This window comes from Strigops habroptila, chromosome 4 (genome assembly GCF_004027225.2).
Source record: "Strigops habroptila isolate Jane chromosome 4, bStrHab1.2.pri, whole genome shotgun sequence".
Classification (NCBI taxonomy): domain Eukaryota; kingdom Metazoa; phylum Chordata; class Aves; order Psittaciformes; family Psittacidae; genus Strigops; species Strigops habroptila.
This window is the reverse complement of record NC_046358.1, coordinates 68,974,000-69,000,947: the sequence shown is the minus strand read 5'-3', so window position 1 is coordinate 69,000,947 and position 26,948 is coordinate 68,974,000. Positions and strand designations below refer to the sequence as shown.

The following is a 26,948-nucleotide window of genomic DNA, read 5'->3' as shown; positions in this document are numbered from 1 at the left end:
CAGCTGTAGCCCCCTGGAAGATGCTGCTCTAGCTGGTCCTACCTCCCTCCCCCCAGCATCCCCATTCCTCCAGCCTCTACTCATCACTCTGGAAGGACTAAAGGTTGGAGTTGATGATCTTAAAGGTCTTTCCAACCTAGTTGATTCTGATCCTATGACTCTGGGCTTTGCCAGGTTGGATGGGGCTTAGAGCAACCTGGTCTAGTGGAAGATGTCCCTGCCCATGGCAGGGGGTTGGAACTGGATGAGTTTTAACGTCCCTTCAACCCAAAGGACGTTCCATTCCATGATTCAGTCTATGATTCCATCAAAACATGACAGCATCATTGGATTGAGCTATACAATGGTTTTTAAGTGGTGATGAAGAGCAGTAAGTGGCCTTGAAATAGCAGGAGGTGACAAAACCAAGCTCCAACTGGTCAGAAAAAAATGACGGTTTATTATGTCTCAAGTTCAGATCCTTGATGAGTTTGAATATTTGACTTCACAACACAGATGTGATCCCACTGTAGCAACTCTGTGTACCTCCTGCACTGGTACAAACCATGGCACCCACTAACAGCTGCTTAAAATGACACAGGAGTAAAATAAATATATGTACACATATATGTGCATGTATACATGCATCTATCAAACTCCTCCATGTATACAATGAAACATAGCTCATCAGAGTGTTTCCAAAGCAGCAGCAGGCAGCACTGCCCACATGTCTGGCCAAGGACCCTCTAAAACTCCAGAGGCGGTTTAAAAGACATTTGTTACGCACAGAAACAGGAGATAGGGGAGGTGGAATCCCCGAGGCATGCTGGCTCTGCCCCTGGTTTGAAAGGAACAGCCAAGAGCCTCAGCAGGAGCAGGACAGCACCACACAGGGCTCAGGCTGGGATGGCGTCACCTCCAGGACATTTCTCACCCTCAAGTGTTGAAAGCAGCTGGATGAACCTGCCCTTCTCCAGGCAAAGAGGCCAAATTCGGGCAAATCCTTCTCTGATTTTGCAGTGGTTCCTGTAAAACTCGGACTCCAAGACAGAGGGGACGAGGGCTCAGGTTGGGCTGCAAGCGCCGAGCCTCCCTCCCATGGTGGGGCTGCGTGGCTCCCCATGCTGGGTGCTCAGCTCCTTCCCTCCACACTTCTCCTCCTGGGCTAACATAAGGGTGTAATTTTCACAGCAGAAATAGAGACTTGCATGTGTCCTCCTCCCTCTTCCTGCAGGAGGAGTGAAAAGCGCAGCTGGGGCTGGATGAGTCACGTTGAAGAGCCGAGATGGATGACATCCCTCCACACACACCCACAAGGACGGGGCCGACCTGTGATGGATGGGGCAGCGGGAGCAATCCCTGCAGCGGGAATGCTGCCCTGGGCCAGGTGATGGGGAGAAGCTCTCAAAGCTGGAGGAAAGGGCTCAGGAAGGAAAGAAAAACCTCACAACAGAAACTTCTCTTTAAGAGGAACAGAAAAAGAGCAGAGAGGGTGAATGGCTTTGATGGGCAATGGAAAGCTTGTGCTTTGAGCAAGAAATCCAGATGATCTTTAAAGTCCCTTCCAACCCAAACCATTCTATGATTCTATGAAACAGAGTTAAAGTGAGAAAGGATGAAGCTGGGATCCCTCAAAAACAGATTAATTACTCAATTTTTCAAGTGAGAAAGCCCAGAATCAAATATGATGCTGACCACCACCATTGGAGCCCAGGAGGAGAAATGCACAGGAGACAATCCACATCCCCCAGCATCCAGTGCTGGGGCAGGGGGAAGGAGCTTTGGGGTCTGTAATTACATGGGTAACCAAAGACACTGATATCAGCTTGTCAAAAGTAGATGGTACAGAGCCAAAATAATCTGCAGGCCACACAGAAATGCTGAAATAAGGAACATGGCCAGGATGCAGAGACACCCACACCACGCTTGCTCTGCTTACAGCTTCACCATGCAAAGCCCATCACCTCTGCACAGGGCAGCTGCTCTGACTGGTCCTGTGGCACTCAGAACGGCCCACACCTCCATCCCAGAGCTAACATGATGGTGTAGGAGAAAGGGTTTGTAGATGAGGAATTACACCTTACTTTTACCAGAAACTTGAAGGTAAAGGGGCTGGAAACAAGGACAGAAATCAACGTGTCTGGGCAAACACCATTGCTGGGCAAAGATGATCAGAGAGAATCTCTGATACACAATTCACATCTATCCCTGCACTAGGCAAAGTAGTAGTACTCATACATGCCCACCTTGTTGCTAATTTTCAGGACACACAGCTCACATCCTGGGGTAAGTGTTGTAGGAATCCAGGAAGTGGCAGCCCTGGTGTGTGTGAGAAGTGTGCTCCGAACAAGTGACCTTCACTCGTCTAGAAACTGAACTCCAACAGGGCACACGCAGCAACTTATCATACACAGCTGTATGCATTCAATTGGACCCAAACCCACTAGTTTGTAAGAACTAAGACATCTCCACAAGAGTTTTTTCCTTTGTGGATTATGAGGAAATTAATAATTCTGCCTTTATTTGGCTGGTGGGGGGCAGTTCACACAAGAGCCACACATATGAGATTTCTGGGGAGACCTTAGAGCAGCTTCCAGTGCCTGAAGGGGCTACAAGAAACCTGGAGAGGGGCTTTGGACAAGGGCCTGTAGGGACAGGCCAAGGGGGAATGGCTTTAACCTGCCAGAGGGCAGATTGAGATGAGCTCTTGGGCAGTTGTTCTTCCCTGTGAGGGTGGTGAGGCGCTGGCACAGGTTGCCCAGAGAAGCTGTGGCTGCCCCATCCCTGGCAGTGCTCAAGGCCAGGTTGGACACAGGGGCTTGGAGCAACCTGCTCTGGTGGAAGGTGTCCCTGCCTGTGGCAGGGGATTGGAACTGGATGAGCTTTAAGGTTCCTTCCTTTCATTCTGTGATTCTATGATTAGATTAATCATAGAATAGATTAAGACGAGGACAAGAAACACTGAACAACTATTTATTGCACAGTGATCCTGCCCTGAGCAGTTGCAGGGAAACAAGAGCAGGTGAATACGGCATCAACCACCACGTGGCCCATGGGCACTGATGGTCCAAATCACAGCTGGACCCTGGGACTGTGGCTTTTCCTGAGCATGACCCTGATTTTAACTGTTTTAATGCAACCATTAAATCCAGCCTTTGAATGTACCCATTCTGCACATTTCAAATGCTACCTGGAGATGGAGGAGTGGCTCTTAAGTGCTAAAAGGCTGCAGACTCAGAGAGAGGAAAAATGACATGGGAGAGGAAATGGTGATGTCTGGATTTACCCGGGGCAGTGGCTGTGCCAGGGGATGCAGCACAAGGTGCACACTTGGAGCCATTCCACATGGCAGCTCAGTGCTTTCCATCCCACTGTGGCTGTGGAAACAGCCCTGACAAAGGCAGCATTAAGTTTTGAGCAGCTCCATTAATTTTAAGACAAAAGAGCAGGGAAGAAACTCCTCGTGCAGCAGGAAAGCTACACCCATGAAGCGCAGGCAGCCTCTCGTAGTCCATTTTGAGTTGCTGTGTGCCATGTAAAACTGGAAAATAGCAGCAAAATCAATGAGGAGGCACAGTCGTGGATTGCAGTGACCTCAGAAGTATTTTCCAGGTCTATGATTCAGCAAAAGGCAAGCAAATAAATAAATAAAGCAAGGAAATAAACCAGCAACAGCCAGCAGGAAGTGCAGGTCTGAAAATAGCAGCTAAGTGTCACCTTGATCCACTCTGACAAAGCCTTCTGCAGTCGTGAGGAGTTGCTAGGTGACATGGCCCTGCTATTCCGGGTGTGTGGTGAGCCCCACTGGAGCATCTCCCAGTGCCAGGCTGCCAAAGGAACTTCCGAAACAGGGACAGTGTTTGAAACCAGAGATTGCTGTGTCTCACATGAAGAAAGCTTTCCTGTGGGTGCAAATATAGACAGGAGCAGATGGAAAAGAATTATTACATCATCTGCCTGGTGGTAGCAACGTTCTTCTCAGCGCTGTGCGATGCTGGTGCAGACGGAGCACGCATGGACGTCTCTTCACACCTTCTGCTGCTCCTCTCCCGTCACCATCGGCTGCCTACCTCATGTTAGGTACTCAACACAAACAACACTGAGAACCAGGTAGAATGCAGAAACAGGAAAAAGCTGATTAGGAGAAAAGCTGATCCACAGCAACTTTGTTGATGTCCTTCCCCTGCCCCCCAAAATGATGCTGCGGATTCTCACAGGCGGCAAGCCTTGGCAGGCACTGTGCAGGGAGCTGGGCAAGGCACCAGCAGAGCTCAGTCTGACTCACAGGGCATGCACACTCATTTTAAGGCTCACAGATAATAGACCTAGTGCATTAGAGTAAGTTATTTTACTGTAATTAGTGCTTAAAAAACCCAAAACAAACCCACAAAACAATGCCACTTGCATTGTTCTAAGCGAAACTCTGCTTGACTCTCTGTAAATGGGGACCATGCACTCATGCTGCACAGGAGGGAGACATCAAACCATGTATGATTCAAAGATTAACAGTTTGTTCTTTCAAACAACTCCGTTTCTTGGGGTTTGCTTTTGCAAGAACAACATAATCACTGCTGAGACCTTTGTCACTCTCAAGAAGACTCCAGAAAAGCAGAGTGATGGTTCCAGACAAACACCATTTAATACCAGACAAAACCAGGTAGTTCTGATTGGTTATTGTTGCAAAGATTTTGCCAAACACGCTGTATATCCTAATAGCACTAAAAGAGAGTCTTCCAGGCTCACAGGAACACGTGGTTATGTTTAAATGTATATGCTGTCCCACATGACATCCTTGTCTCTAAATTGGAGAGACATCAATTGTGCTCTCTCTTTCTGTGCACTCACGTGTCTGGTTGCTACCAAACAATTCCTCCTGAGGGCAGTGAGAAGTGCAGGTGCCCATCACCATGCATGACAGCACTGAGCTGCCCAACAATTCCAAAAGCTAGATTTACTGCTACTATATCTTGTACAAGACTTCATCCCAAAAGGAAAAAGTGCTCTATATTCTGAAATTTAGAACTTGAAGCAGCATAAAAAACCCCCAAAACCCCACAGGGGCAAGATCCTCAGATAATGCACTTCTCCAAAGTCCAAAGCTACGAGGCTGTGCCAGCTGCATCAGCAGATGAGGTGTAAGAGTTTTAGAGGGAAAAGGATGCTGAGGTGCTAGAGGTGCAGTGCAACATAATTTACAGCACAACTTCATCTGCAGCGTATAAAGCAACCCCCCAGTGAAGTCTGACCAACCTGAATGTGCATGTTAAGTGTCTCTTGGTTTCTTCTTCTTAAATTGGAGATAAATGAGACTAATAAATTGTCTCCCACTATAAAACGCAAGGGCTGAAAGAAGCGTAACCAGCATTAGCACCACTGGGAGTTTGTGTTCTCAGCAACCAGGAGGGGAGGTTTCAGACCAGCTTTTCTTCAGGGTCAGTCTCCTCCACTGACTCAGAGCTTGCTTCTGTTTGCTTTTTCCTCTGTGAACTCCAGATCCACTGATTATCTTTCTTGTTCTGTCTAAAAATAAGTCAAACATCTCTGTTTGCATGCCTAAATAACCCACTGCTGTTATTTCTTGCCTTCTGAAATTACAGTTCAAAACCTGCTTTTCAGTTTTCTTTTCCCCTCCCATTACCAGCTCTTTCTACCCTGGCACATGTGGCACACAGCTTCCTGACCTATTCTTTCTAACTGGGCTCAGATTAATTACCAGGCAATAGATTTTCCTTGATTACAATGTAAAAGCCCTTCTTCCTTCACAAATTAAATCCAAGGTGATAGCTTGTTTCTTCTGGATGGTGGTTTTGATGTTACAAAGATAGTATTTGATCTGCATGGTGGATAATAGACATTTTAATACCTATTTAATGAATTGTTTTCATGTTGGACTGAGTCATGATTAGGGCTTTTGTTTGTGAGAGTTTTTTTTTAATGGAACTGAAGCTTCCATTGAATCCAGATGTCTACTCTGCCAGTCCCAGTGTAGATGCTTAAGAAAAATAAGAAGGCTTTGCTGCAGAGAGTACAGATGTGGCAAAGCCAAGCTAATGAGCAAGTGAAATAATAGCAAACTCCATTTTACAGATCAGAAGTGAAGAGTCCCTGGTGTCAGATCCATCCCCTGCTACAGCCTCGCAGTGACCCCCACCTGGTGATGAGACTCAGGACTGGAAATGCTCAGCTGTGAACCGGCTCTCTGCCTGCAAATATTTGACGTGGTCCCTTCTCCTGGCCTTCACGAGGCTATTAAAGCATCTCCAACTCATCGCTTACTGAGAATTGGACACACTGACACAGTCTGGATGTGCAGTATCCATCCTGCATTATCCACGTCAGCATCCTTGATGTGGTTTGCACTCACATGTAACCCAACATCATCACTTCCAGATTTAGTAGCAGACAAAGTTTCTCAGTTTCATCTGGAAATCCCAAGCTCAAATTTAATTCTATAACTTGAGGAGAGACTGAGTTAAGCAAAAAAACTCTACAACCAACCAAAGGATTTGTGGAGGACATAATTCCCCCCAGTGCTTTTCTGTCTCAGCACTTTACAGCACCATTGCTCTTTCTCAAAGCCCTGGCCTGGCACAGCAGCACATGCTGCCCAGCAAGCTGCTGATTCAGGTGTTAATGCTTCAGACTTGAACTCCATACAATGTTTTAATGCAGTAACCTCCCTGGAGCTCACAGAAAGCTTATTTGGAGAATAACACCAACAGCAAATTTGTCATCTACAGAGAGAGCTGGGAGTTCTCCCCCCAGTTCAACACTTACCATCTTACACTGCTTGTTGATGAAGTTCCCTTATCCTTCATTCAGTTAATCTGGTTTTGCCTCTCCAAACCGTAACCTGTGCTCCAGGCCCAGGTGACTGGGGAGTTCTTCCTGCCCTTGCCCCAGGGTGGGACCCTGTGCTCACGCTGTAGATGCAATCATTTCAGCAGGCTGTCATACTCCATCACTGCTCACATGCTGCTAGAGACCCCTCTAAAAGGCTGGAAGAGGCAGGACCTTCCTCCACACCACTCTTGGTGAGCTTTGCCTTCTTTCTTAACAAGACTCAGATTATTTCTGGTTTGGATGGAGAGTATCCCTAGCCACACTGTTTAGTTTCTACATGCTGTGTTTTCCAAGGAGGGACCTGTAGCAAGCACTTGGTGGTATATCTGATAACATCTGCAGGATAAACCTGTCAAAGGTTTCAACACAATGAATCACAGAATCGCAGACTGGTTTGGGTTGGAAGGGACCTTAAAGCTCATCTAGTTCCAACCCCCTGCCATGAGCAGGGACACCTTCCACTAGAGCAGGTTGCTCCAAGCCCCGTCCAACCTGGCCTTGAACACTGCCAGGGATGGAACATCCAGAACCAAAGATGAGCAGTGCATATGAAATCCTACAAGAGGGTTTGCTGATCGCAGTGTGCACTAACAGCAGCACTGCCTCTGACTTCCTACTAGTCAAACATATTTGCTGAAACAAAAACAGTGAGTGGAGAAGTTGCAGAGGGGAAGGAAGGGAGGAAGCTGGTGGAAAAGACAAAACATACAAGTTGGAAATGCTTAAAGTCACAGACTCTGGAAACAAAAGAAGAAACTTGTCCCCTTGAAGGGATCCCACTTCAGACCCTACAGTAGTGAAAAAAACAAAAGCCTTTTAAGACTCTATTGCAGGAATAATCTGAACCTCACCCTGCTTCATCTCAGATCATGCCTACACAACAGTGGTGTCATCTATCACTTTCCAAAAATACTGCTCATTTCCTGTAGTTCTGTAACACTATCCCCTGGCATCACAAATACTACCTTTTGTCTGTCTTTTTCCCTCATCTCAATTTGATGTACCAGTATTATTTCTCTCTATAACAATGGTACATTTCATAATGAAAAGACCCCCCCAACCTCTGAGGTTGCTACTAAATCTTTCTCTCTGCTGTAGCACAAGACTCATTTGAAGAAGTGAGTCATTCACATGATTTAAAGTCTTACACATTCATGAAAATTACAAAATGCCTCTCACGCGGTGTGGGAAGAGCAAAAAAAGCCCACTGCACCCAGAGGCACACAACAACCCAGCTACCTGCCAGTCACCACACTCTCTGCTCCCCTTCTGCACCCCTCGTGTCGTGCCAGCTTGACTCTTGAGCTTGTAACAACCCCTGCAAGCCCATTTTTGCAGGCTTGGGCTCTTCTTCACGGTCCTTTCCCACCTATGCAGTCCTTGCTGTGGCACTGGAGTTCCTGCCAAATGACACTGGCCTGCTCTGCACAAAGCAGCAGATGCTCCATGACTCATGCAGGGCTTACAGACACAAGTTATGGATTATAGCACGACAATTAACAATACCAAATATCATCCCTAAAGTTCAATCATGCAGATATTAACACCCATGGCATATGAACACGGTAATTCAGGAGGCAGCACCTACTCCTATGAGCAGCCTTTAATCAGTACCTTGCAATCCTCCAGTCCTGTTGGCCTCTGTAGGCCATGCAGATATAAACCACACGGGACTCCTCTGCACACTGCAGGGAGGCAAGATGGCAACAAACCTCTGCCTTGATTGCAGACTCCATGGGAAATTAAATACTATTTACAAAGAACTGAACGCAATGTGATTAAAAAATAAAGCGAGAGATGCTGATTCTCATCTATCATATGAAGGGTTTTTAGTGCAGTCTGAGTGTCAGAAAGGGCCAAACACTCAGAAGAGACAGACAACTCACTCTGGCCTTGAACAAAACCGAAGGAAAAATAATGATCCCTGTCAGAACTGCAAAGAGCTAAATTTCCCCAGGCAAACAGCCCATGTCCAGCAAAGAGATAGGATGCAAGTCACTGTAATAAGCAGCAGTACACAGTGGCCTGGCCCTAAAATCACTTCAAAGTGCTCACAGGCAGAGGTATTCCACTTGACTCAAAAGCTCTGCTTCAATTGTCACATAGAAATGCCAGGGGATTTGGGGATTACCTGCAAAACCTAAGGTGCAGGAGGAACCAAAGCTGGAATTTTCCCATGGTGACAAGGTCGGAAGTGCCACCGGATCTGAGTTTTCCACAGGCAGGACACTGCGTGGTCCCTCAGGAGGCAGCTCCTGCAGCAGCTCCTGGCTTGGTTCAGCAGAAACAGAAAGGGCTGGGTGCCACCTACTGGGCTGCTTCACCAGCCTGATTTAGAATGGATAACAGAATCACACAACAGGTTGGGTGGGCAGGGACCTTAAAGCTCATCCAGTTCCAACCCCCTGCCACTGGCAGGGACACTTTCCACTAGAGCAGGTTGCTCCAAGCCCCTGTGTCCAACCTGGCCTTGAACACTGCCAGGGATGGGGCAGCCACAGCTTCTCTGGGCAACCTGTGCCAGTGCCTCAGCACCCTCACAGGGAAGAACTTCTGCCTCAGATCTCATCTCAGTCCCCCCTCTGTCAGGTTAAAGCCATTCCCCCTTGTCCTGTCCCTACAGGCCTTTGTCCAAAGCCCCTCTCCAGCTTTCTCGTAGCCCCTTCAGGCACTGGAAGCTGCTCTAAGCTGCTCTTAAGGCTCCCTTAAGGAGCCTTCTCTTCTCCAGGCTGAACAAGCCCAGCTCTCTCAGCCTGGCTCCAGAGCAGAGCTGCTCCAGCCCTTGCAGCATCTCTGTGGCTTCCTCTAGACTCTGAAATACTAGCCAGTGACCACTATAATGCTGGTTATATGCCAACTTGTGATCAGAGTAATAGGAAAGCAGCAGCGCAGGTCCTCTGGATTTTCAGATGCGGGAAGGCTGTGTCCCACCAGACTGTGGCTATCTGATCCATATAAATCATGTTTTATTGCCTGCTACACTGTCTGCATATAGAGGCCTGGTGTCCTGACTGAGGCAGCCAAGAATCTACAGCTGGAAACAGAGACAGACCTTGGAAGAAAAGCCACAACGAACATCTCAGAAGCCCTGAAGGGCCTTCACAAAACCTCAGAGTTAGCAGTCATGAAAATGATATAAAAGGAAAAAATAACCAACCAAACAAAACCCAAACCCAACAAACCCACAAAAGAAAAACACCCCCCTGGAAATTAGCTGGACAAACAAGCAGAATAAAAAAGTTAACAGAAAATATTTATTGCTTAAAACTGTCTGTGGTTACGTGAATGGCCAGGAGGAGGTTCCCATGGGCTCAGTCTGCCAGCTCGTCCCGCATCAGCACAGGAAATCTCTTGCCTCCTTCACAGAGCTGCGTGTACACGGCCCGATAGAGCTGCACTGCAGAGGCCTCTGGGCAGGGCCAGGCCTCCAGGACAGGCAGGAGTTCTGCCATCATGACCTGGAGCAAAGGAGACACGTCACCAGAGCCAGTACACACTTTTGGGATGCCATGAAGTGACGTGGCTGCATTACAAGTGGTACCTAGCAGAGCAGTGTGACTAATAACATGCTGATTGATAGGCAGGTGCTCTCTTGTCATATTTAACAAAGGCAGAGTTGTTCATCCTCTACTCATGAAGTACACCAGCAGCCACCCAGTGTTCCCAGACCAGAGATAAATGGTGGTGGCTTTTCCACTGCTGCAGAGCTGGTCTGGCACTGGAATAAGATCAGCATTCTGCAGGAAGCTGAAGCTGATGTTGATTCAGGAGCTCTGCAACCACACAGTGAAGCACTTGCCCAATGAGAAGTTCAACCCTTCACTCCTGTCACCTTCCAGTTGGGTCACATTAATCCACAACACAGGCAAGTGGCCAACTCCAGCCCAAACAGAACAAACCTGCACTCCGCCCCAGCAGCGCAGGGGATGCTAAAGCTGTCCAACATTCCCAACCTGGCCTCTGGTTTATTAAGCCTCGCTCGTGATCCCAATCCATGCTGCCAGACAACCCACTGGCCTGCTGCAGCATCATTAAGCTCAAAGCTCTGGGATTCTGACTGTGACTGACAGCTGAGGCACAGGTCAACTTCCAATCAAAGGACATAAGTTAACCTTTAGTGCCCCACTCTTGAATGACTGCTCAGAAAGACATTTTGCCTGGGATATGTTTTTCAGATGACATCAGCTAATGAAGTCTGAGCAGTCTGCATATTAAAACCCACACAGCCTGCTGTACATTCTGCTCTCCAGAAGTATGGACAATGAACTGCAGGTGTCAGTCACCTCCCTGAAAACATTTTTCAAGGGTGGAAACAAAGGAAGACCCAAATAGAACAGAGTACAGGGGATCTGCAGGGGGTTCCCTTTCCAGTTGTCTATAACTGTCTGCACAGGGACAGAGAAACAGGACACAGTTGCTCATCTCTGGTAAGAGTTAAGAGCTGTAGACATGAAAGCTACCTAAGGGTAAAACTGGCACGTGAAGGAGCACTACAGTGTTGTTCTATCCAAGAGAGAGACCCTTCTCTTTTCCATCTGCCTGGTCTGCTCCTGATGCATAAGAAAAGAGGCCTTTACCAAAGTCAGGCTAAGAGCTACCGGGAATTTCTATGATTCTTGGCATTTCTCTACAGAAAGGCAATGGACAGGCTCGACCCAGAAATATGTACATCCTTCCCCAAGGTCTTTATCTTGTACCAAGTCCATTCACTTCACCTGTCCCCAGAATTTCACTTATCCTGCACACAGCTGCTCCAGATACTTAGAGCTCATCCAGCTAAAAGCACAGATTTAGAGATGTGCAGAGGAAATTGAGTCAGTCAACAAAGCAGCAGGCAGCAGGTCACTACTTCATTCTGGGCAGATAAAAATCAAACCCTCATTACCCATAATTCAGGATTATAGTGCTAAGAATACAGGCAAGCAATTTATCTTCAGCCAGAAGGAGGAGTATGGCCAGTTATGAGTAACTCATCTCTGGCTTACAAGAAATTACTTTTCCAAAGTCTCTATCATTGAGGTCAACGACAAAGGTTAGGTCAAAGGAGCAGATGTGATTTCACTGCTCTTCTCTGCCCTTTGCTGCTGTTCTGCTCAGGCTGGTGGAGAGACTGATCTCCCACCATGTTCCTACAGGCAGCCTCAGAATAGTAAAATCCCAATTAGCAGCACAGTGGTTTGAGGTTTAAAAGGAAAGGAACAGACAGCAGAGGAGTTCACTAACTGGAGGTCACTCAGGACAGAATGACAGTGGGTGCCTTAATGGGACTGTACGGGCTGCCAAAGGGGGTCTTTAGGTATTACCAAAACCATCCTCCACTGCCAAACTCTTTCAGAGTAGCTAAATAAAAAAAGAGTATCTTATCAGGAGAGGGTCAGACACGTAAAGGCCTTTGCTCTGGCCTTAACAGAAAAATACCATTCACAAAGCTAGCAAAGCACTGACGGGACTCGGACATGAGGCATAAACATAGAAACATCACTGGGAGCGCTTGCTGCTCTGCTGCTCCCCCATCAAGACCCCATATGCCAGCTGTTGCCCCATAACTGCCCTTTTCTTTCCCTGCACCGGAGCACAAACCCTTTTAAAGACTCACCTTTTGTAAGGCAATTTCTTGGTGCAGCATTGACACTTGCAGCTTCAAGGCAAACAGGTCTCTCAGCTCTTGGAAACTGGAGTAACAAAGGAGAGGCACAGCCAGCATGCCTGCAGTGTCACACATCTGTCCCCTGGAAGGAACACAAGCTGGAAAGCAGCTTCCTCCGTCCACAGCACAGTCTGGATGCAGCCTCCTCTGGGCCTCCACACCTGCCAGAGTGGAAGAGTTGGCAGGAGACAGAAAGGGACAGGTTAAACCTGTACTTGCAGAATTTGTCATTACTGTTCCTAGAAATAAATGACTGACGTTGTTTTAGTCAGGGTGAGCTCCTCGGAGCAGGACAACCAGGACATCTGAAGCTATGGCATGCAGCCTCTCCCACCTCCCAACAGCTCCTCACCAGCCCTCCTGAATTACAGCGAAGTCCCAAACCTCATCTGCACACAAATGGGGAAACAGCTTTGCCACCAGAGAATTTTACATGCTACATTACCATTTATGATAACCAGGAGAAAACCTATGTTGTGCTGTGTGCACAGATGGCAAAGTCCTGTTCAAGCACAGCTGCCCACATTCACACCCCACTACAAGAGCAGGCTCTGGCTCACCTGCTTGCAGGAGCTGCAGCTTACGCAGGCACTGGGAAACTGTGGTCTGCAAACCCTCCAAGGTTAGAAGGCTTTCATACTCTCTTTGCAAGGTGGGATGGTCTGGAAGAGCAGCAGAGGAAAACCAGCAGGCATGAGCATACTGAAACCTTCCTGAATACCAGCTTCTAGAGTGGCCTTGGGTTCACCAGCCCTCATTTTAGGCAGAGAATGTTCCTGTCCCTCATGTCTGGCACATGCCAAGAACATGGGACTGGAACCCACTTAAGTCATTCTTATTCCACCTTCTGCCGCCTTCATCCCCCCTTTTTCAATCCTTACCTGCAAACTCAGCTTCCATATACTGGCTCAGAAGGGAGAGGACATCCTGAAGGACCTTTAACTCCTCCTCTACCTCTGCAGGACTGAAGGCTGGCCTTGGTGAACAGAACTCAAACAGAAGCAGCTTAAGGAAGGTTTTACAGCACCAGCTCTGTGCACTACCCTGAGCCCAGGGCCAGGCTAGCTGGAGTCAGGGGCAGAGGGCAAGCAACCTGCGCAGTGGCATTGCAGGGGGAAGGTGAGATGCTGCAGCTCTGCGTGGCATGTTGGCCTTGTGGCCTTGTTTGGAGCCAAAGATTTATGAGTGCTCAAGAGCAGCACTATTAAAAAAATAAACCCAAACACTTTGTAGAAACTCAGCTTGAACTCCTGTTATTGCAGACACAACTCTCCAGATGGGAGCACACTACAGCGATTGCACTGGTGCTGCTGTACCGCACCCCGTGCTTGTGGTAGGGGTTGGGAGCTGAGAAAGGATACTGTTGTCTGGATCCTCTCTATGAAGCGGTTCCTTGCAGCTGCTGCATCTGCACTTGTTTGGCAGAGACGACATCTCTCCCACGCCCTGAAAATTCAAAAGGGGTGGGAGGTGGAGGAGTTATGATCCACTGTACCAGTGTGCTCACACTGAGCTGTGACACATCATATGACATTCCATAACACACCAATATCACTTCAGATACAAGCATCTTCCTGCCCCCTCTCTTTTACAGGTTATTAACTGGCCATTCCCCCCTCATTTTTGACTGCTGGTATTAAATCCACAAGGAAAACCTGTAGAAAGCAATAGATACTGCAAAACACCTGTGTTGTTTCTCTCAGCTTGTTTTAAGGGGAAGAATCTACAGCCGTCAGAAGAGAGACAACACAGTTCTATAAAGCACATCAATTCTTCTGTACTGCCCTATGTTTTTATCCCATAGGAAACAACAAATCTTCCCTTCCTTTCTTGAGGGGTAAGTCATCAGCATTTCTGTACATTTACTCTGTTAGTAAATGTGTATGAAAAGAGTGGACAGGGCAAATTCTCAGTCTAGCTTTTCCCACAGGGATTCCAAACTTCCTCAAGACTCTCCTCTAATCCTTTTTTTATTTTTGACAAAGTGGTACGTTTGGCAAGAAGCATGACAGCAGTGCATCAGTAACAGGTGTGCAAAACATACTGGTTTGAGGACAGTATCACGAGTAAGCTGGCCAGGACTTCATCAGAGTCCAGGTTTTAGATAAGAAGCATTATACAAATCATAGCATTACCAGAGAGGTGCTTTTCACTTACAGACTTAAACACAGAATCCCAGATGGGTTTGGGTTGGGAGGGACCTTAAAGCTCATCCAGTCCCAACCCCCTGCCACAACCAGGGACACCTTCCACTAGAGCAGGTTGCTCCAAGCCCCTGTGTCCAACCTGGCCTTGAACACTGCCAGGGATGGGGCAGCCACAGCTTCTCTGGGCAACCTGTGCCAGCGCCTCAGCACCCTCACAGGGAAGAGCTTCTGCCTAAGAGCTCATCTCAATCTCTCCTCCATCATACGTAAAGGACTGCTTTAAAGAGCCAGCTTCCCAAAACCTGCTGCAACAAGCCAGAACCACCATGAGGAAGCTTAAAATAGTTATGCAGTGCATGACTGTCTAAACCAAGCGTGTGTCTCCTCTCCAGCCAAATAGATCTTTTCAATCACGATAGAAACGGCAGTTTTCAGAAACACATTATGCAAAGAAATAGCAAGGTTAAAGGAACAGAAAAGAAGTTATCAGGCAAGATGTGTTCCCTCTATAAAGGGATCTTCAGAGCAAAGGTTATTTTCAATCTGTCGCCGAGTTGAAAGTAATAGTGAAGAGTGTAAAATTACACCAGAGTGATTAGGATGCCAAAAGGATAATTTACAAGCAAAAATTAAGGGAATCAAGTCGCTGCAACTCACTGAGGGCAACTAAAAAATTGGTGTTTGATAAATGACAGCTCCCAAGAAGAGGTGGAATTCCTGAGGCTAGCACAAGGAGCTATAGCCAGATTTAAGAGAGGGTTTAAACTTATCATCTGGACAAATTACATGATGCGGTATCTGTTGAATTATGGCAAAATTTCTCAAAGGCATTGGTGAGAAACCCTTCCAGAAGGCTGGAGAATGGACTAGAGCACTGGTTTGCCAGAAACCCAAACATCTGCACCACTGGTGCAGAAAGTTATCAGGCTTTATGGGTGTAAAACCAGGCTTCAGGGGTGCAAAACGTCTGCCTTGCACCCCGGATACTGATGCACTGTTGTCGTGCTTCTTGCCAAATTTTGTCCAAAAAACAAAAAAGGATTAGAGGAGAGTCTTGAGGAATATTAGGGAATCACTGTGGGAAAAGCTAGGGTGAGAATTTGTCCTGTCTGCTCTTCTTTTTGCACACACTTACAGAATATATGTATAGAAATGCTGATGACTTTCCCCTCAAGAAAGGAAGGGAAGATTTGTTGTTGCCTATGGGATAAAAACATAGTAGGGCAATACAACAGAATTGATGATACGCTTTGAGTTCACATTCCACTGATGCAGCAAAATCGTAATTGGCTCCATTTAAGAGAGTTCATCAGCAAGAATCACCTCAAACAAACACAACCGTGATGCTTCAGGCTAGAGAGCTGCCCCAGCACAGCAGCTCAGGCCAGCAACCAGCTGGGAAACACACTGCACAGGGTATAGTGGCACCCATCCCACAGGGTTTCCTGCCTTCAACAAGTATGCAGTGCCAGCAGAGACTTCTGCAGCACTGTTAAACCCAGGATTAAAGCATTCCAGTACTCTTACCACTGGGGGATTAATAGGCATCGGCACTCTGAAAACAAAACTACCTCTAGTGAATAAAATGAACACACATATCCTCAGAAACAGCCCTGCAAAGACATGGTGTATGGGGCCACTCTCCTGCCCTGGGTTCAGGCCCCACACACTGGGATCAGTACCTCCCTGTGACCCACAAACCAGCCAGGTCTCTCCCACTTGAGCCCTCCTCACTGTCCTGAAGCAGGGGGTAGTTGTGGACTGCTCAGGCTGAGCTTACCTGGAGTTCCTGAAATAGGCTTTCCTGTAGGGAAGGGGCAGCTTCAGCTGGCACCTGCAAAACAAGAGAAGCATCAATCCTGACTGCTGCAGAGCAGTCAAACCTTGTCTTCAAAACAGAGAAAATAACATTTCGTCTAAATTTAATTTAAGCTGTAACTGAAGACATGAGCAACCATGGAGATGGAATCCATCACTGCCTTCAGCTGACCTCACGGAAGGAGGAGAAAGGAGGATCAGTCCACTTATTCACCTCCATAAGCATTATTGAGCCAATCTGGGAGAGCTCCTGCAGCGTAGCACCAGCACTCAGAGGTTCCTCCAAGGTGAGGAGCTGGGAGCAAAGCCCTGGCAAGGCAGAGTACAGATGTAGAAACAACCTGATCATAGAGATCATAGAATAATTTGGGTTAGAAGGGACCTTTAAAGATCATCTAGTCCAACCCCACCTGCAATGAGCAGGAACATCTTCAGGTTGCCCCATTCAACCTGACTTTGAATGTTGCCAGGGATGGGAGTATGCTCTTCAGCCTATTACGCACTTTTGACGTCTGGAGCATATGGGCATGGAAGCGCAGGCACTGGTCGCTTCACAGACTGTTTAAATTTTGTTTCATGGCAGCATCTGAGAGAGAATCACAAATTCATGAGTCCTGTTAAAACAAGCCTTTATTTTTTTTCATGAATTCATGGATAGGGAAACATATCTCAGAGTGTGCTTTGAACAATAGTGTATCTTGGTGGTAACCTGTTGAATCTATCCAACAGGTTGTCATCTATCTGTAAGGCCTTCGACAGAGTCCACCACAACAGCCTTTTCTCTAAACTGGAGAGACGGATTTGGTGGATGGACTGTTTGACAAATGAGGAATTGGTTGGATGGTCACATCCAGAGGGTAGTGGTCAATGGTTCAACATTCAGATGGCGATCAGTGATGAGTGGTGTCCCTCAGGGGTCTGTACTGGGACAAGTACTGTTTAAAAAAAAATCATCAGGATGGAAAACCTGTGCTATGATGGCAGGCTGAGAGAGTTGGGGTGGTTCAGCCTGGAGAAGAGAAGGCTCCAGGGAGACCTTATTATAGCAGCCTTCCAGTGCCTAAAGGGGGCCTACAAGAAACCTGGAGAGGGACTTTTTATGACGGCATGTAGGGATAGGACAAGGGGGAATGGCTTTAAACTGAAAGAGGATAGATTTAGATGAGATATTAGGAAATTCTTTACTGTGAGGGTGGTGAAACACTGGCACAAGTTGCTCATTAAGGGAAGCTGATCCATACAGACTGTCTGCTGCTATACAGACTCAGGTCTGACTGACCTGACACAAGGCAGCTTTGCTTAGGACTACATCACACTCAAAGAAATGGGAAAGGGATATTTCAGCTTCCACAGGGAATATGCATCTTAATCCCAAAGCAGGCCAATCCCTAACTCATTATTGAAAAAAGATGTGGGTTGGCAGTTATAGCTACAGTCATGTGCAGACTCTGAACAGAAGACCACAGTTGGGACTAAGTGAATAAACATTTGAATCCAGATTCTTGTTCCCCCAGCAACTGTCGCTCAGCACCCCGTGTCTGTTCCAACATCACATGAACAATGATAATTCCCTCCCTGCACAAACACAAGAGTTGGGTTGTGGCAGCTGAGAGCTATTCCTCAAAATCTTCCAGGGACAGACATGTATCAGATCTGAACTTCACTTTTGTTTAAAGCAAAGAGTAGACAGAACACAGAAATTATTTCAACAGAGACAGATTGGTCTGAATGCAAGACAAATCTTCCAAGTATTCTTTTGCCACTTTTCCACTGTTACCGAGTATCTCGGTCACATCCATCATTCTTCCTACACCAAACACTTGAAACAACTGCATTCCAGTCAATACTGATTTGTGTAGTTACACAGGCAGTATCTTACAGGTTAAAGGGGACAGTATTAAACCCAGATGCTATCTCTTCAAACAGCACTGGGCATATGATAGAAAGAGAGAAAATACTTGCATTATGTACTATCATTGTGCAAAAAAGGAAAAAAAATACTTAAAAAAAATCACTAAGCTACAATAGAAAGTGCACTCAGAGGAGAACTAAGGCTTGAGAAAGCTCTACAGAGGCAGCTTTCCAAAACAATCATAAGGGGCTATGAAATATCAAAAAGTCTTAATTAAAGACGTTCAGAGTCCCAGCCATCCAAAAGTAAGCCCTTAAAACAAAAACACTTACTCAATCACAATAAAGGCTTTTAAATTGTAGAGGATCCTTCCTCTTGAGGAGGATCTGAGAGGGAGCAGTGAAACCAAGGGGCCTACAGAGCAGCAGGAGAGACCAGGCTTTGCAGATGTGCTAGTCAGTGTTGAGCAGAACAAGACAGAGGTGCCCATCTCTCAGCACTTACCCCTTTTCCTGCAGAGTGACTCTCCGAGGTGAGGTGCTCCTTCCCAATGCTCCTTCAGCTGTAGGATTCTCCTTTTTGCTGGACTCTCCCAGGAACCCACAACTTTTCTTCCCTGCGTCAAGTAACTGCCTGCCAGCAGCTACAGAGTTCTTTTCCCCAACTGAATCCTCTATAGAAAAGCTTTGCTGCGCATTCAGGGCCGATCTGGATGAGCCAGGTGCCTTTTGGGGTTCAGCTGGAGCACAGACCTCTCTGTCACTGGCACTCACTGCTCTTGTAGGACTCCTTCTTTGTTTGCAAACCACCCCTTTTGAGGAGCTCTTCCCAGCTGTCCTGGGACCTCGAGAAACACATCTGGACAAGGCTTTCCTCTGCAATTTTTTCACCTCTGGGTCAGTCCTATAAGGTGCTTTTAGCTGGTATGGAGAGGGCTTCTTCAAGGAGGCAGGCCTTTTGCTTACAGCTCTCACCTTTGTGCTCATGGGAACATCCTCAACAGGTACAGGCACTTGCTGCTTTTCAGCATTCTTGGGAGCAGGTCCCTCACCCGCAGATTTCTCTCCTGTAGCTCCCTGGGCCTCTAATGGAGTTTTCAAGATGCTTTTCCTGACTTTCAACACCTTCTCTAAGGCTCTGTTCAGCAGTTCCAGCTCCTCCAGCTCCTTGGGTGAAGGCTTGTTCTCTGCAAGAGGAGAAGATGTATCAGAAGGTCCAAACCTGGATCTTCCCCATTTGTCTCAACACTAGATTGTTCTTTTAAATGCCACCCGCTGAATGGCGCGGTGGGTATTTTGACCAGCAACTACACAAAGGATGCAGCCAGGCTTGCCTTGAAGACCCAGGATGGCTGTGAGTGATAGGAGGATAGAGTTCTCCAGAGTCAACCTCCCCTTCATCAACCAGCGACAGACACCATATATTGGTCAGGCCCACAGACACTTCGTCACTGGCCTTGGTTACTGCAGCACAGCTCCAAGGTAACACCAAGGGGGAAAGTGGGAGGACAAAGGTAGAGGGGGTGATTCCAGTCGAATCAGAGCACTGGAAGGACGTCCAACACTGAAGCTGGCTCAACCCTGGCCAGGCCTAGGGCCAATGTGACATGACGAGACACCAGGCCGAGAGGGAAGCACTCACCTTGTCCATTGCTGGAGCCGGCCTCTGGCTGCAACTGCTCCTCTTCCTTACTGCTCCTGGGCGGGGAGAAACACAGCAAAAGGGCCAGCATTGCTGGGCACCGACGGGCTCGGCTTCCTCGGCGGGAGCACACGGCGGGGGAACACAAACGTCCGCCCCGCCGGCACCACGGACCCCGGACTCGAAGCAGGGCCGCCGAGGGAGCCCGCGGGGCGAGAGCTGGGCCCGGCCCGGCCGCACTCACCAGCATCGCAGGAGGGCCCAGCTACGCGCCGCCCGCTGCTCCAGCTCCCGCCGCCGCTCCGCGCCTTTGCCCAGCGCCGCCAACAGCGCCGCCGCCGACCTACAGGGCCCAGCGCCGTCAGCGGCCCGCCCGGCCCCGCTCCCCTCTGCCCGGCCCCGCTCCCGCTGCCCGGTCCCGCTCTCACCGCCGGCCGCAAGCCGCAGGCAGCATGGGCCACGTCCGCCCGCTCTGCTCCGGCTCCGTTCGGTTCGGTCCTGGCAGCTCTACACGTTGCCGTCGCCGCGACACCCACTAAACTCAGCGCCGACAGCCGCGGTCCTTATCGCCCTGCCAGGACCTGCGGGGCCGGGAGGGTTGTGAGTAGAGGGGCGGGAGGGCCCCGGTAGCCGCGGTTTGCCGGAGGCCCAGGCTCTGCGGGTTCATGACCCTGAACAGGGGCGCTCGGCCGGGTGCTGGGGGTGCCCCAGGCACCGCTTCCCCCGCGGAAGACGTTTTTCTCTCAGGCGGCTTCAGCAAGTTTGGGTTTTCAGCTTCCGTTCAGCCGTGATGACACGGAGCTGTGTGGTGTGGTCGATGGCGGGAGGGAAGGGATGGGATCCAGAAGGACCTGGACAGGCTGGAAAGGGGGGACCGTGTGAACCTCATGGAGTTCAACCAGGCCAAGAGCAAGGTCCTGCACATGGAGAGTCCAGAGGAAGCCATGGAGATGCTGTGAGGGCTGGAGCAGCTCTGCTCTGGAGCCAGGCTGAGAGAGCTGGGCTTCTTCAGCCTGGAGAAGAGAAGGCTCCTTAAGGGGAGACCTTAGAGCAGCTCCCAGTGCCTGAAGGGGCTGCAAGAAAGCTGGAGAGGGGCTTTGGACAAGGGCCTGTAGGGACAGGCCAAGGGGGAATGGCTTTAACGTGGCAGAGGGGAGACTGAGATGAGCTCTTAGGCAGAAGTTCTTCCCTGTGAGGGTGGTGAGGCGCTGGCACAGGTTGCCCAGAGAAGCTGTGGCTGTCCCATCCCTGGCAATGTTCAAGGTCAGGCTGGATGGGGCTTGGAGCAACCTGGTCCAGTGGAAGGTGTCCCTGCCCGTGGCAGGGGGTTGGAACTGGTTGAGCTTTAAGGTCCCTTCTAACCCAAACCAGTCTGGGATTCTATGATTCTGTGAATAGATTGCTTCATCTCGACTGCAAGTGCGTGAGGAGCTTTCTGTGTTTGCTGCATTTTGGCAGATTTATTGTGGTTTTCTGATGAGATTTAAAAGTCCTTCTCAGCATCCTTTTCTGCTGGAGATGATGCAGTTTTACTGTACCTCAGCAGAGGGCCAAGTGCTGCTGCTGCTGCCAGCATCTCTGGAAGAACACAGCCTATGTGGTGCAGAATTAGAGATCTGTCAGGCACCTACCTGGCTGCTGTTGACATTTAAGCAATTCTAAACAGCCAAAAAGGGGATCAGACTCCTGTAATCCTGCTGTAATGCAGGACAGTCACCTGTGGCTTGCAGCCCATTGGAGCAGTGCTACTGATCCTGCTAGCTTTCGCATCAAGGTTCTGGGGTTTAGAAGTGTTAAACAAGGAACAGCCCTGAAACCCAAGAATCCCTTCGTGTTTGAGATGAACCCTCCTGATCTTCTGGCTTTGTGCAGGCACTAACATTCCACTAAGCCACTGGTTTAGTGGTAGTCTTGGCAGTCCTGGGGTAATGGTTGGACTTGATCTTAAAGGTCTTTTCCAATCTAGTTGATTCTGTGATTCTGTGATTCTATTCCTACTGCTGGACAAGGAAGCTTTAATGCAGACCCTTTGTCATTACTTTGCACTCACTGGGAAGAAGAAGGACAGATGACCATTTGCGTGTTGCCTCTGAGTCAAGAGCAAGGTTAGGCAAGTGCTGCTGCCACGCCAGAATTAGGAGGTGAAGAGGGCAAGGCTGTAACTGTCCGTCCCTTCCATCTGCAGCAAGTGCTGTGGAGCGAAACGATGGTGCAAGAGCTGGGCTGAGGTGACAATTCGCATGTGGAGAGCAGAAACTTTCTGACCAAGATAAACCCACCCTGCTGTTGACGCTTGGGCTCGAAGCAGGGCTCCATCCACATAACAGCCCAGTTGCTGTGAGAGCTCCCTCCCTGCAGCACCAGCCCTGCTCTGCTCCATCCACACCTTGGCCATGCGCTTCTGCTGCCTCCCCTTCTGGGGAGTCTGGCAACAGGGCAGTCACTGGGTACATCAGCTCATCCCTTCTCCTGTGGGTGTTTGGCTTTTCAGTGGATCACCTGGCAAACCCAGCTGAGGAAAAAATCTGAGATATTTGTATCTGATTCTTTCCATTGACAGCAGCTCATGCTCAAAGAGGTAAATGCAGCAAAGAGCCATGTTGTGTCCATGTGGCAGTGAGCCCTGACCCAGACCTGATGTGGCACAGCTGGCACAGGAGATGTTTATGCCAGGGACTAGATTTTAAGCTGACAGAGTCTGAACTATGGTTCTAATTCAGTGCTTGCTGGGAAAATGCTGGGTACCACGACATGGCCCAGATGATAAATAACATTTAAACTGGTGCAAATCACTACTTAAAGATTTATTTAACAAAAGATATGTAGGTTAAAATACTTGTGCAATGTACAAGTGGCAGTGCTGGTAGCCACAGCTCTGCCACCAGTTATTCTTGGTGCCTGCAGTGATGAGGCATTTTGGGAAGTTACAGTGTCAGCACTCATTGCTTACACTGACAGGTGCCAGGTGATATTCTACAATCCATATTTCTTCTTTTACTGAGAGCCCAGCTGTCAAGTACCTGAGGCTAATAAAAATAGCTGTGCAGGCACTTGGATCTCTTGCTGGTGCCTAACGCTCTCTGAGAACCCTGCCCATCATGGGCAGGACTTCCTAGGGTAGAACGCAAGTAGACATCACATTTTGATGAACACCAAGAAGACAAAAATAAGAAGCAGGAGATAAACTTCACTAATAAACCTTCTCACACTTTCTTTACTCTGTTGCAGAAGCTCTGCTCCTCCTGTGTGCTGCCTGCTGAGCTGACATAGGAAAATCCTCCTTATATACACAAGGGTAACATCCTGTACAAACTCTTCAGGTTCTGTGGAGGTACCTTAAAGACTGAGGAACTGATTCACACTCTCCCAAACCATTCTTGTTTGAGCTAAGGGGGAGGAAAACCTCCCAGTGTTTCCAAATGTAAGCCTGAGGATGTTGCTATACTGCTGGAAAAAAATACATAAATATCCAAAGATCCTTTTTCAGCTCTTGTCATTTCTTTGGAGCAAAGATTCCAGGAAATGAATCTGTGAGAAACACAAGTTATAAATAGATTCCCAGACCCTGTATCTTGCTGCAGCCAAAATCCCTGTAGAATTCACATGGCTATCAGCAAGATGGGGAAGGAAGGGGATGTGACACGTCCCAGAGAGAGGATGTCTGTGGCACAAGTGAAGGGTGTCAGTGTGCAGGGGGCAAGCACACCTTGCTGGGGCACCCAGTGGGTGCTGTGGCTGCCTGCAGCCAGTGGGCAGATTCCCAAGCTGCAGGTCACAGGAGACATGAGTTTGTAACACCAGGACAAGCATCAGCTTTGTAAAACTGAGAAGGTGAAAGATGCTGACAGCAGGGACACTCTTATAGGAAAATACTCTGCTCTGTATCCTCACCCTCTTCCTGAACTGGAAGTTACATTCCATCGGCCCCCATTAAAACAAAACAGGGAGGATGAAAAGTCTTACGTGTGTGAAACCATGAAACAGATGGGGTGACAGCATGTATCCAAGTTGGAAAAGAATACAGCTGAGGTAGGGAGGTCCACACAGAAAAGGGAAGGTCTTTCCAAACATGGTCTCCTGAGGCCTAAGTGTCCATACACCAGCTTGGACTTTGGGTTAGGGGGTTCCCTGATGTGTAGAATCCAGGGCTCTGGCAGCTGGATTTCTGTGCTGTGTGTACCCTGAGGCTCCAGCAGCACTTGCACTGGATGTCCTGTGAAGCAGCTGCAGGTCCCTCACCAGGACCACACTCACACGAGCAGGTGGGATGAGCGCTGTGCAGAAGCTCTGACTTCGGTGCTGGAGCACAGAGCAGCAGAGAGCAGGGAGAGAGGATCTGCTGTCCCATGGGTCATCCCACCAACTGCAGAGGCCAGAGCTCTGGCCTGTGGAGTGGGTGATTGCTGCCCAGTCTGTGCAGATCCGGTACGGCTCTCCAGGGATCCCACTTGGCCATGTGGGTGGAAGGAAGTGAGGTAATGTCATGTGGGGGGAAAACAGTGTTTAGGCAAGGGGAACTGTGCACTGTAGTGAGACCGGGGACAGGGAAGGCCAGGAATCGGGAGATTTGGCCAGGGGGTTTGGAAACCATCTGCAGCAATTCATCACACAGCCCCTGTGAACACCATGTGCAGGAGTGTTCTGCCTCTGGCGGCTGTGTTACTCTGACAGGGGTTCTCTTGACGTGCTGCAGTAACAACAGCGTCTTTCCTCCCATGTCCCGGTAGAAAATGATGCATTTAATACATGCAGGTCCCCATAAAACCAGGCCAGTAGCTTGCCACAGAGGAAGCAATGGATTGATGCCCTGCCGGAGGAGTGAATGTGTTAAGGATCATCACATTAGCACATCTTCAAGATCCTGAGCCCAAACTGAGGTCTCAGTTCAAACCAAATGAAAGCAAAGTCCCTTGGAGCTGCCAGCCAAGAGAAGGGCCTTGCCCCTTTGCTTGTAGAGGGTCCCTGTAATTCTGTGGTATTTATGGGGCTGCTCTGCCCTCCAGGCTTCTCACTACCTGATTTACAGTCTGGGAAAATGCAGCCAAATGAGAACCTGAGGGGTCCTTCCTCTTTTATCCCTGACCATGAACACTAGAACAGCATGGGTTCCAGTGGAAGGGTGGAGAGAAGTTCCTGTGGGACAACGAGCACCCGCCCATGGACCAGGCCTTCTCCTGCTGAGGACTCATGCATGGGGGCCCAGGATAGTGTTGGACAGACTTCTGGAACACCTGCAGTAACCCATCAGAGTTCTCACACAGGCCATGCTCATCCAGACATCAGTGCCTCTGGGCTGCTTCCCTCTTGATGGCAGGAGAAACCCTCCTGCACTGCACAGCTGCTTGCAAAGGCAGATACTGCAGCTGTGTCTGGGAGAGCCCCAGCACACCAGACCCCCTCAGAGTGAGCTGCTGCTTCACACAGTGCTTTTGCTATGCTGGAAAGACTTCAACAATCCTGCTAGAGACTGTCGCTGGGAGATCTGCATGAGCACTTGATGCTCTACGTGTCTGCACCCAGGGATGGAGGTGACCTCCGGGCCCATCACTGCTGGAGGCTGCAGATGCCAAAGGTTGCATAGGTTAAAAGCAAAAGAAAAAAAAAAGAAGAAGCCATTAGGAAAACTCATGGAAAAAAGAAAACACCAACAGGAATTAAATGCAAAGATATGAGCTCCAGGGAAGAAGGTCATTTGTTTGGGTGCATACTGTGTCCTGTGCTTCTGCTGTTTGCTGCAGGTAGAAGCAGAGCGCTGGGCTTTGTGTAATCCACACAGCTTGTGAACCTGAACTCCCTGTCCCTCATGGAGCATGCAGTGAGCAGCCTCTGGCCCGTGGTGGTGTTCATACATTCTGAAGCGTGAATGGGAGCACACAGGCTAGGGGTGGTGGCTACATTGGCCACGCTGGTGACTACATTCTGATGTGACCCCGAGCCTCAGACACCAGCTGGCTCAGGCACTGCCTAATGCTAAGTTGGAGTCTGAGCCTCATGGAGGATGAAGAGCACTGGCCAAAGACAAATATCCTATTTCTCTTAGAGTTGCTGGTAAAGTGTACAACACATTTATTTTCTCATCTGCTGTTGTAGTACTCGCAGGTAGAAGCTAAAATGCTGCTGAGTCTTTGCTTATTAGAGAAAATTCAAACATGGGATACATGTTTGAAGTTTTCTAATAATACTCCTCCTCCATGGGGAGTGGCTTTTGACAATGGCCTGTAGGGACAGGCCAAGAGGGAATGGCTTTAACCTGCCAGAGAGGAGACTGAGATGAGCTCTTAGGCAGAAGTTCTTCCCTGTGAGGGTGCTGAGGCGCTGGCACAGGTTGCCCAGAGAAGCTGTGGCTGCCCCATCCCTGGCAGTGTTCAAGGCCAGGTTGGACGGGGCTTGGAGCAACCTGGTCTAGTGGAAGGTGTCCCTGCCTGTGGCAGGAGTTGGAACTAGATGAGTTTAAGGTCCCTTCTAATCCAAACCAGTCTGGGATTCTACGTGGCAGCAACTGTCCAAATAAATCTGCTTCAGCACTTATTGGAATAGAAATATACTGAGAAAGAAAAACCTCCAGACACTCCTATATCCATGAAAACAGAGGTCCGTGCCGTCAAAGTGCAGTGGGCTGCTCTGGTAGCAAAGGAAGGACAACCAGCCACAGTGTTAGGAATTGCTCTTCCTAGTCACTCTTATTATTTAAATCTAAATTATTTTCTCTATTTAGCTAATAATTAGGAGTCAGGAGAGAAGGGAAATGCCAATTTGAGTCTGTGGTGTGGTGACTGATGCTAGAAGAGGTTGCAGTAATGTATTTAGATTTTAATGGAACATTTCACACAGTGTCCCCAAGTCTTCTGCACAAAACTGAATCAGACAGGCTATGAAAGCTAATGACTGCATCAGGTGGAGGAAGGTATCTAAGTTTCTACAAACATCACTGCCAGGCTAAAATCTGATTAATCAATTCAGACTAACATCAGATTAACATAATTTTCCTCTTTGCTGCCCTCTCAGACAAGACCTTTCAGCT

The 26,948-nt window shown here is 48.5% G+C and overlaps 1 protein-coding gene across 1 annotated transcript; it reads right to left on the bottom strand.

Moving 5' to 3' along the window:
* Positions 1–10,062: 10,062 nt before the first annotated feature.
* TEDC2 (tubulin epsilon and delta complex 2) lies at positions 10,063–20,594 on the bottom strand. The gene is made up of 10 exons (XM_030482248.1): positions 20,509–20,594; positions 20,172–20,399; positions 19,928–19,983; positions 18,791–19,472; positions 16,397–16,450; positions 13,831–13,915; positions 13,351–13,459; positions 13,030–13,131; positions 12,419–12,630; positions 10,063–10,280 (listed from the first exon to the last, which is right to left on the bottom strand). Exons 1-10 carry the CDS (start codon positions 20,592–20,594, stop codon positions 10,134–10,136), a joined length of 1,761 nt encoding a protein of 586 aa, XP_030338108.1. The 3' UTR covers positions 10,063–10,133.
* Between the last annotated feature and the right edge of the window lie 6,354 nt (positions 20,595–26,948).